Below are 11,948 nucleotides of genomic sequence, written 5' to 3'. Positions count from 1 at the left end.
AAAGACCCTGATGTTCAGCTGCTCTGGTCTCACTTTGGTGACATTTGGTATTAGTATCAAGAATGACACTGGCATGCAGTAACCAAATAATGTATGGTCATGTAGAAGTTCTACAATTAATTTGCAATAATGGATTCAGCTAAGCACATCACCCAGCTGATCATTCTATATAATAGATCTAAATCCACTGTTTGCAGTGTTTAACACACTGTGCCCTGCCACTAACTGGGCTGCATCATGTGTCAGAGCTTACAATAAAAAAAAATCATTTGATTCATTTTTGACATGCACGGTGTGTTAGCACAATCCATGCTAGTGTCCTTTTTGTTGTAATAGAACTTTGGTTTAAAACCAAATGAATGACAAATGAAACTTACTTCAAGACAAAGGCGTTTTGAAAAGCTTCCTTGTGTCAGTGTTGTTACAGCCTGTATGTTCTGACCAGCAAAGGTAATGAGTGTTCTGGTACAAGAACTGATCCCCAGATGTGGATCAAGTGTTTTGGCTGCACTATTTGGATGTGAGATTAACTGCTTTTAAGTGTGTGAAGGGTTTTGATCAAGTGAACTCGGCATAAAGAAATGTGGGTTACCAATTGTAAACAGACAGTAATGCTGTTCATTACACCTGTGCTCTGCCTTGTCAGAGTGTCCACCACGATGAATCACTCCACCGGGGCTCTAGTATTGTGTGTGTTGGCTCAAAGTCATGGCTTACTGGAGCATCATCAATGTTATTTGTTGCTTCTGTGATTTTCTTGCTGCAAGTCAAAATGCTGCTGTGAGAAAAGCTCTGATGTTCTTGTGTTGAGGTGCGAGTAGGTTTATTTCTCATTTTCACTACGGTGTTTATACGTGCTGCTGTTATTTCCATAACTTCTAGATATGTTGCCCAGATTACTGTTTTATATTTTTAAAGCCAGCCTCCCTGAAACCAGCATACTACTGCTGTGTCCTCACATAGGTAGTTGTATTAGCTTTAGCTTTGAGGGCAACAATTTATAACAGGGGTGTGTCAAACTCAATCACACAGGGGGCCAAAACCCAGAGCACACTTTAGGTCATGGGCCGAACAGGATAAACATTTATTGAACAGACTAAAACTAAACGTTTTTGAACATACATATTAATCTAAACAGACAGGATAAAATATTATTCTAAAATAAATAAACTTGAACTTAAAATCAGCAACTGTATTTTTACTAAGCCTTACATTTGCAAACACCTGCTTTTTGTCTGGACACCAGACGTCACACACTTTCATCATGCAGCTCTTCAGAAACTCTCCCTTGGTAAATGTCCGGGCTGATTTTCTCCTCTACCACAATAAAACTTATTTCACAGCAGCTTCACTGTGATTTCACTTTGGTGAAAAAGTCTGCTGTGATGTCAGATTCCTCTTCAACTCCTCTACCTTCTGTAGCTTCTGCTCTTCATTCACGTTTTTCAGCTTGTCCTGATGTTTTGTCTCGTAGTGCCGTCTTAGGTTATATTCCTTAATTACAGCCACATTAGCTCCACAAATAAGACACACAGGTTTACCGACAATGTCAGTAAACATATACTCAGCCTCCCACCGGTTTAGAAAGGCTCTGTTTTCAGAATCAACTTTTCTCTTGGCCATTGTTAGGAGCTAGCTTTGACTTCAAATTAGGGTTGTATACATCAACAGACGCTTGATTGATCTGACGTAATTGACACAGGAATGATCGCAGGTAGCCTATCGTTTGGTAAGGCAGCTGTTGCGCTGCATTATGGGATTTGTAGTTTGTGTTATCAGCGCTTCATATCACGGGCCATTAAAAAGATATATAAAATGATCTCGCGGGCCGGATGTAGCCCGCGGGCCTTGAGTTTGACAAATGTGATTTATAAGAAACAAAGTAAAAAAGGAGAGAAAACTGGCAGGATTAGCAGCCTTTGTTCAATATAAACAGGCTGACCAAGAAGTCATGTGAACTTGAAATACATGCCAATACATATTAAGAATGACAGATTTTATTGACTGCATTGGTCTGAAATCAGTGGGACAATGAGGACCTGTAGCTAGTTACTGTCCACAAAGCCAACACGCTGTGAACCAGGCTTCTGACTGCTTCAAAGCAAAGGAGGAGTTTCTTAGTAACACACTGGTTCAGGCCCCGGACAAACACATACTTTAGTGGTAACTCACAGATCAGTGTGTCCATCCACACATACACACACACGCACACACACACACACACACACACACACACACACACACACACACACACACACACACGTCTGAAGTAAGCAGTCCTATGCAGCTCCGTGCAGATACAGGGCCAGGAACTTGCTGAAGGTTTCAGGCTTGTAGCCTGCCAGACCAGCTGGTACCTATGGGTAAAAACGCAGCAACCAATCAGAGTCACATAACTTTACAAGGCTTATCACCAAGTCAACAGGTAATACAGTTGTAGAAAGGAGAGGCTTGACGCTGCTCAACTACCACACTCGAATGAAAATACTATTACTGAAGTAATGCTGATAAATCAATAGCTTCAGGTGCTAAACCATCACATAACACAGGGTCATGTATTAGACAATCAGAATCAACCATGATGAGTGACTGTCTTACTTTGACTTGCTTCTTCTTGATCAGCGGTCGGACCTTTGCAAAATCATAGAGCTCGATGTCTTCATCCAGCCACACCTGTGAGGAGCAGTAAAGACTTAGAGAATAAAGGAAGAGAGAGGCAGCAAGCCTGTTCGTGCAGCTGACAGGAGACGCAGTGTCTCGCTGCTGCTGCATCAACCAAAAAGTTGCACACAAAACCATAGAGCAGCTCTCCCAACCGCCCTTTGCTCTTTAATTTTGCCATTTTTCAGTCCATATGTACTTATAGACGCTTTGAGCTAGAAACATCTCTCAAACTTGAAAACTGGTCTTCTTTGGGAATGGTGTGCTATTTCTAGGGGGGTAACAATGCACCGTGGCAGGATAATTCACGATCCAAAAAATGTGACAACAGGCATCGCAAAACTGAGAAACAGCTCGCAATAGGAAGTCAATCAAATTTTGACTTCCACAAGATGTAACTACTGCTACCACTAGAGGGCGGTGCAGGGATGACCCAAGCGTTCACTTGGTACATCAGCAATCTAACAGTAGCCTGTCAGCGCACTCTGGCTTACATGACGGCTAACACCGGTAACATGCTACATCATCTACAACAGCTTCATACGGAGAAGCTGCAGTCAGTGCCCCCTGTTGGGCTGGCCAAACGTGGGCAATGTGTTACAGTCAAACTTTGGTTTATTTTAATGCCTATTTCTTTTCCCTATGCTACAAAGCCAGGTCACAGTTGTCATGAATTTGGACACTGGACACTGGTTTATAAATAAAATCACTTTGGATAGTGTGATTATGCAACAAATGCAACCGCAGTCATCACAAATTCATCAGTTTATGCCTGAATTCTGCCAGTACAGAAAATTAGGTTTTTAATGACAACTGAACGCCTCTCATGGTTTGCAGAGCTACTGCTTTGTAAAGCGTTTGTCTGCCGTACCCAGCATCTGCAAGCAGGAGCTTTCTCACTGTATAACCTGTCTTCATAACCATTGAGTACATTAGATTTTCTCAACTGCAGAGCATATAGAAAATAATAAAGATGAATCACTTGGTTCTTGATGCCATCGTCTCCTGAGAAATCTGTGGTGTTGAGCTGGAAAACCAGAAATTGGAAGATTCTGCCATTGGTCCCCACTGCCTGTACTGTTATAGGACAATCTAACACACACCGGGGCTGGGACTGACACACACACACACACAGTGCCAGAGAGAGAGAAACAGAGAAGGACAGTTATGACTTATGCATAGAAATGAAGTAGGATGGATGGTAAATACAACACTGTTGTCACAGACAGCTTCACCTAGCTGCTGGTGTATCCATACCCCATACAGTTTGTGTGCTCGGACCAGAGCGTTTCCAAATGCGAACATGACCATCTTGGCTCTGAGCTGTTCTGGCTGGAACTTATAGCGAGCCTCAACTGTATCCATAAAGTAAATAGTGTGGGCATGAGGGTAAGGACAGTTGTCCCTGAAACCTAAGTTGGGGAGAGAGATGTCATGTGACTGAACAGGAGACAAGATGAAACCAGGAGGACCAAGACGCTCCTTACCTGAGCAGCTCTCCCCCTCCTTGTACACATGTACTTGGTGCAGGTCGATGGTAGGGGATACCGGATAGAAGGTTTCCAGGACATGATCCGCTGTGTCTGCAACTTCCTGTTTCCCAGAAACCACTGGGAGAGGATCCATGCAGTGAAGTAGTAAACCATTCTGACCCCTAACCTGCAATAGGTCCTCACCTGGTACACACAACACAGAAATGGAAGTCCGCTAGCATAATTTGAGCATTTAGCTTAGTGACTATTTCATACAATAATCAGTTGTCAAGAATAATTTTTGGCAATGCTTATGGCAGTGCTCCCACAGCACTGCACTGCACTTGCAGAGCAGCCCATCTACATCAGTGCTACGAACAGCTGTATTCTATCGTTAGCCCAGCTAGCCTTACTAGCTTGCTAACAGCATATTAGAAGATCTGGATCTCTGTGACTGACAGCACTGCATTAAAAAAAACACAAACACAGGGAGTAGCAGCTGTTCACAGACGGGCGGTCATTGTGTGTTTGTGCTGAGCGCATACATGCTCTAGACACGGCACTACCATGAAATAAGATTCAACTATTTTAAATCAATATGTGGTGGGTAACAATAATATTGTGGCAGCCTGACACAAATAAAGCAGTGTATAGGAAACACTGCGTATGGCACGGCTCTGTGGACTGCACTGTCTCTGTCTTTCAGTCAGTCCAACACCGCGGTTCAGATTAGAGATGTCCCGGTCCGATACTAAGTATTGGTATTGGCTACGATCCGGGCATATTTCACAGGATCAGTACCAGCCAGAATAAAGCCAATCCAAGGCCAATCCTTATTTAGTACTACAGTAGTGTATTTTAGGGGAGCCAGTCGTGTTTTTGACACTCACATGTGTCACACTACACATCACCACAAACACACCATCCCCACTGTGAAGCACAGTGGTGGCAGCATCACGCTGTGGGGATGCTTCTCAGTAGACGGCCCTGGAAGGCTCGTAAAGGTAGAGGGTAAAATGAATGTGGTAAAATATAGGAAAATCCTGGAGGAGAAACTTATTCAGTCTACAAGAGAACTATGGCTTGGGAGAAGACATATTTTCCAGCAAGACAATGACCAGAAGCAAACAGTGAAAGCTATACAGAAATGGTTTAAAGTCAACAAGGTGAGTGTTCTGGAGCGGCCGAGTCAAAGCCCAAACCTCAATCCAATAGAGAATTTGTAGCTGGACTTGAAAAAGGTTGTTCACGCCCGAACCCCAGGCAACCTGGCAGAGCTTGAGCAGTTTTACAAAGAAGAATGGAGTAAAATTGTAGTGTCCAGATGTGCAAGCCTGATTGAGACCTATCCACACAGACCCAGTGGTGTCATTGCACCCAAAGGTGCAGCTACTAAATACTGACTTGAAGGGGGTGAATATTTATGTAATCACTTATTTCCCATTACATATTTTTATTTAATTGACATTACTTTGTAGAAACCTGTTTTCACTTTAACAGAGGGTTTTTTTGTTTGTTTTTTGTCTAAAAAGCCAAATTATATTGACCATGACTGTTTTATAAAATCAATAAAAGGGTAAAACATCCAAGGGGGTGAATACTTTTTATAGGCACTGTATAACTGAATTGATACATTTATGACAGTTTCACCAGAAACTGAAACATCTGGAGCTTCATAAACACAGATGTTAAGATGGAAGTGTTGCATTGAAGTGTGTACAACTGTACCTAATAAAGTTGCTGGTGATTGTATATCAAGCAAAAACAGTTAAAACACATGATCTACCATCTGTTACTTGTAGAAACCTGTTTTCACTTTAACAGAGGGTTTTTTTGTTTGTTTTTTGTCTAAAAAGCCAAATTATATTGACCATGACTGTTTTATAAAATCAATAAAAGGGTAAAACATCCAAGGGGGTGAATACTTTTTATAGGCACTGTATAACTGAATTGATACATTTATGACAGTTTCACCAGAAACTGAAACATCTGGAGCTTCATAAACACAGATGTTAAGATGGAAGTGTTGCATTGAAGTGTGTACAACTGTACCTAATAAAGTTGCTGGTGATTGTATATCAAGCAAAAACAGTTAAAACACATGATCTACCATCTGTTACATACTGACCATGGGACTATTTTTTTTTAAGTGTGTGCCCTTTTACCGCAGGTTGGCTCCACTGTACATATAGATGCACGTGTAGTCAGTAATTCCCTTACTGTCTGATATTAGTCAGACTGTAGTTATTATAGGCACTGTATAACTGAATTGATACATTTATGACAGTTTCACCAGAAACTGAAACATCTGGAGCTTCATAAACACAGATGTTAAGATGGAAGTGTTGCATTGAAGTGAGTACAATTGTACCTAATAAAGTTGCTGGTGATTGTATATCAAGCAAAAACAGTTAAAACACATGATCTACCATCTGTTACATACTGACCATGGGACTATTTTTTTTTAAGTGTGTGCCCTTTTACCGCAGGTTGGCTCCACTGTACATATAGATGCACGTGTAGTCAGTAATTCCCTTACTGTCTGATATTAGTCAGACTGTAGTTATCCCTTTTCCAAAGTGTTTCTGTAGGCTCCTCTGTGCGTGTTTGTTCACCAAGCACCTCCCATGTGCAAGTGAACATGCACTTGGTACAGACACAAGCCTTAGCCGTTAAGATGGAAGTGTTGCATTGAAGTGAGTACAATTGTACCTAATAAAGTTGCTGGTGATTGTATATCAAGCAAAAACAGTTAAAACACATGATCTACCATCTGTTACATACTGACCATGGGACTATTTTTTTTTTAAGTGTGTGCCCTTTTACCGCAGGTTGGCTCCACTGTACATATAGATGCACGTGTAGTCAGTAATTCCCTTACTGTCTGATATTAGTCAGACTGTAGTTATCCCTTTTCCAAAGTGTTTCTGTAGGCTCCTCTGTGCGTGTTTGTTCACCAAGCACCTCCCATGTGCAAGTGAACATGCACTTGGTACAGACACAAGCCTTAGCCTCCCACGATGTGCACGTGAGATGTTACACGCTACACATGCTGTGCTTTCAGTGAAGATGTGGTAAGTTGTATGCCTTTGTCCAGTGTTGCTACAACAGCCGCCACCTTTTGGTAATGCATTAAATTAAACTATCAAACAAGGATGTATAAATGGGAGTGGTTACACAAACTGTGTGATCACAAACACATACAAAGTAGTAGTTAGTAACTGCCCTGTAATGAATCTGTAGTATGAGACTGAGTTATTCTTTTATTCAGATCAGTAATTTAAGCCAATAAACTTCATATTTAGGAACCAGGACCTGTGCCAGATCAATTTCAATATGTATTTACTTATATTTACTATAGGTAAATATAAGTACCTGACTTCTCCCCTAGAACTACCAGCATCATCGTCGTTTTCACCTCCAGTGAAATATCTGACACTGCGTCCTCTTCAGTTTTTGACTCTGTTTATTGACACCGTAGTGTGGAAATGTTAGTCTGTTTGTAAAGTTAAAGACTCCAAACCAATCCGTGTGCTCCAGCCTTAAAGCTTGCTATCTGAGAAGCACCTGGTTTTGTTGCATATCGCTGAAAAACAACTTTCCTCCTAGTGTATAATACCTCTTCTCCATGTAGCTACCAATGAGTATTTCTCAGTAAGGATCCTCCTTCCAACCGCGGGGTGACTGCACTGTAGAGTCGCACACAGGTGAAGCAGGTTGCGGAGCAAAGTGTTGCTGGGGAGGGAAAGACAGAGGAATTAAGCAAGGAGAGTAAAAGTACCTGTGCTGCCATCAGCTGCTATTTCCCACCAAATATTTAGTAAGTCAACACAACTGCCACTTCTGAGAAACACTGCTGTTTTTATATGGACAAAGCAAGGACACCAAGTCTTTCTGCAGTTCTGCTTGTTTTTTAAATTTCCTTAAACTGTTTTTTTTTTTGCAACTGGGGAGGATTCAGAATACACTGGACCATATATTTCAAACAGTCTGGGAATGCACTGAAACTCCACAAAGTTCCACAAAACTGTCACTGACAAAGTAAAGACATCATTTAATTTCTGATTATGAATATATATGAGACATCATGACCACTTGGTATCTTTACTGGACATTAATTAAGTTTCAGACAGCCTGGTTTTGGTGATTTCTACACAGAATATTGAATTTGCAGTAGATCTTCAGATAATTTGGAATGCAGAGTGCAATATTCTGTTGTTTGAACAATTGCAGTGATATGTTTGACTGTATATACAATGGACAGTCTGACAGTTTCCCAGAAGTGATCATCTCTGATGGCATAAATCCCGCCTCCTCCATGGTAGTGGATGGGACATGAGCCAAACTTAAAAACTCAAAGTACAAATCAGATACATTTTCCCCAGAGGTCCCTTATGTGGTTTGTTGTAGGTATTATCACGCTGATGTGTGTGCCAGTGGTCACTTTCTTGGTAAGGTTGTTTAAAATAAGTTACTTGATGGTATGAAAAGGGGTGTATTTTGGTTCATTTGACAGCTTTGACTGATAGCTGGTACATCACTCAGCTAATCTGGTTGTAAAATGTGAAGATGGACGCTGCCATATTCATGACATTTTGGCTTCACTTCTGCATAGTGGAGGGAAGTGGTGATGTCACATCCATATTTATATACAGTTAATAAGTGACATGAAAAATGTTCATACAACAAGACTTCAACACTTTTTAATTCAGTGAACTGGACAAAAAATGCTTAAAAATGTCAGCAGATTACATGGTTATTAATTAACTGCTGTTAATCAGTTAAAATCTACTGCTTTAACTAAGCAAATAAGGAAGTGCCACTGTAGCTGTGGAGCCAACATTCAAGACAAGCAGTACTTTATTTTTGCTGCCAACATAATCAGCATGAAAGTGATGAACTGTATTAGCAACACCCCCTGTTCTGAGTATGGTGGCATTTTGCTGGTAGCCATAAATACGGAAACATTTCCTGGACTGATAAATCTGATGCATCAGTCTTTGTGCATCCCATGGAATATCTGTTCCAGGTGTTTCCAGCAGCTGCAGTAAAATAAGCCACAGTGGCCAACACACAAGTCACCCCCACCATGTAGATACTGTTTGTCTTACATAAAACCAGTGAAAACAGTGCACTGTGTAGAGACTGCTGAAACCAGCGGGGAGACAACATTTCTAGACAATTTTTTACTTGATTTATCCAAATTTGTGCTCAATCTAGTTAATGTAGCTTTAAAATATTCTTCCTTGGTTCCTCTTTCCTCACAGTTTCTCCTTGCATCTTATGTGGGTGGGAATGAGACACATGGAAAAGACCTAAGTGAGAGAAATGTGGATGCAATTAGAGGAAACGGGATTCAGGTTCTGTGACACGTTACCTGTATTTCTCTTTGTCTGGTCGTTCCTCTGTTGTATCCCAGAAGCGGGCATGTTTGATTGCATTCTGCACACGCTCATCCTGATCTGGTATCTGATTGGCATGACTCTCAGCCAATGAGAGGATCTGAGTGGGCAGACCGGAGATCAGCTTTGTTTTGGTCAACAACAGAGCCTGGCGCACACCTGAGAGAGGGAGAGAAACCATGAGGCACTGAAACATTACTAACAACAGTCAAATCCCTCACTTGAAGGCTGTCAAAGTTAATGTGATAATAAGGAGTTAACACAAATCCCTTCTAACTGTGTGATTATAACCCTCGGCCTGCCCCATGGTTTGGGAAATCAGGAAGTGATGCAGCAGCAGAAATGAGCAGAAATGGATAAGGAAAAGGGTCTTTTGAATGGCAAGTTCAGCTTAAAAGCCCTGCCAGATGTTCTCTCCACAAGACCAAAGTTATTTGCATCTACTGTTGATGTGACCTGAGTTACGTCGAGTTTCAAATACCACTTGCTGGCCAAGCACACAGCTGATGCAGAGAGCCCTCCTCTCCCTCGCCAAAGGCAGAACAAGCTTGACAGTTTGCAAAGGAGACGTCTAGACAACTCTATTAAGCAGCAAACCTTCAACAGAGATAGCTAAATGGGTGGCTACAGCTTACAGGCTGATTAACACTGTGGAGGATGGCATCTGGTTGAAATCATTTGTATTGCATCCAAAAACTGCACGTATGAATCGCCTTCGTGCGCCTCCACTGTAACTAAGATACACAACTTGTATGAAGATGAGAAAGTTGAAATGGAGGAGGCGTGGGGACTGACAAACATGGCTATGCTCACCAGAGTCTACTGGACTTCTCTCAGTAACCACCGTTACCTCGGGGCCCTTTAAGGTACATTTAGGATCAGTGGTGGAAGAAGTACTTAGATCCTTTACTTTAGTAAAAGTAGCAATACATCAGTGCAAAAATACTCTGTTAAAAGTCCTGCATTCAAACTGTTACTTAAGTAAAAGCACAAAGTAAAAGTACTCATGGTACATTTCACATTCCTGTACATCATATCATTGTTTTATAATTAGTGATGCATTATTGTGTACATCACTAGTTGGAACCAGCTTATATGCATTTAATTTGAATTGCTGATGGGCAGCTTGTGAATTTTCCACCGTAGATCAGTGAGGTCTTATAATTACTCTGTATTTTGTATTAACCTGGTTCTGAAAATAAACTAGTAACTAAAGATATATCCGCCACTGTTTAGAACATGAAAAAGTGCGATTACTTTGAGCTTGATAGCGAGTTGACTATGAGCAACCTGCGATTAAATACTGTAATCGATTGGCAGCACCATGGACTGTACTAATGTCCAAATCTCACATGATACATTAGAATAGAAAAATAAAGTTGTATGCTACCTTTATCATCACAAACATATGCCTTACACGTATGACAGCTTTTTCACAGCGATGTGCATGAAGTGTGAAACAGCCGTGACACTTCACCTTCCAGTGCGCTGGTCCCTTGGTGGAACACATAGCACGGCTTCTCTTTGTACAGCGGCATCTCGTGAGCTGGGGGAGACCTGTAACGTCGCGGGTCCTTGTAGTCCCTCTCCCACCTCGGGTAAACAGGCTTAGCCAGCCCCGGCACATAGTGCATCCTTTCCCCGTAGGTGACCTTCTCTAGTCCGGGGATCTCCACTCGCTCCATGCGACTACGAGCAGGGGGAACTTTAGCTGCCAGACACTGACTTACAGCGAAGTGTCTTCGTGTCTGCAGGCGACGGGCTCCTCCATGTGCGGGCAACAGTCTCATGAAAACGGATGGAGAAAACAGCGGAGCCACTGTTTGTAAACAGCGAGCCGCTTCTGGAGACATGTCTCTTCTGGATCAATTTCTTATACAGTTTTCAAGACTGAATTTGTATCTCTGACAGAAGTCATTGGCTCTCAATAAATGATGCTGTACAGCGCCGCCATCTTCGATTCTTTGACGTGTACGTCACTGTTCTTCTTCTGTTGAACGTTGGTTAGCAAACCGCTATTAAGTGCATTACCGCCACCTCCTGGACTGGGTGTGTCTAAGCGTGGATACTATTTATTTTTCAATTTTGCAGCAATGATATTACATGCTGTCATTATGACAGTAAACCAGCATTAATAAACAGTGCCTGAGTCATGAGAGGAAATAGTAATAATAATAATTATTATTATTATTATTGTTATTATGTATTTAGATCTGACTTTGACTGCGCCTGTCTAGATGCATCTGCATTGGAATTTTAAGGTTAGTTGACAATAGGAAAAAGTTTTGATATTCATGTAATTCTAAGAACAACAAATATGCAATGCATTCAATTCCAATGGTATTTTTAACAAGTCAGTTTCAGTTTTTATGGTCAGCATTCCAGTATTCCTGTACCAATTTACAAAACACGT

The 11,948-nt window shown here is 41.5% G+C and overlaps 1 protein-coding gene across 1 annotated transcript; it reads right to left on the bottom strand.

Annotated features, from left to right (window-relative positions):
• Positions 1-1,975: 1,975 nt before the first annotated feature.
• On the bottom strand, positions 1,976-11,515 carry mrpl37 (mitochondrial ribosomal protein L37). The gene is made up of 8 exons (XM_020619570.1): positions 11,013-11,515; positions 9,511-9,694; positions 7,753-7,868; positions 4,149-4,337; positions 3,919-4,073; positions 3,644-3,775; positions 2,599-2,673; positions 1,976-2,357 (listed from the first exon to the last, which is right to left on the bottom strand). The coding sequence occupies exons 1-8, from the start codon at positions 11,386-11,388 to the stop codon at positions 2,280-2,282; spliced, it is 1,305 nt and encodes a 434-aa protein (XP_020475226.1). The 5' UTR covers positions 11,389-11,515; the 3' UTR covers positions 1,976-2,279.
• Between the last annotated feature and the right edge of the window lie 433 nt (positions 11,516-11,948).

The sequence above is a fragment of the Monopterus albus genome, unplaced genomic scaffold, assembly GCF_001952655.1.
Source record: "Monopterus albus unplaced genomic scaffold, M_albus_1.0 scaffold223.1, whole genome shotgun sequence".
Taxonomy (NCBI): Eukaryota; Metazoa; Chordata; class Actinopteri; order Synbranchiformes; family Synbranchidae; genus Monopterus; species Monopterus albus.
This window is presented reverse-complemented; position numbering and strand designations above follow the sequence as displayed.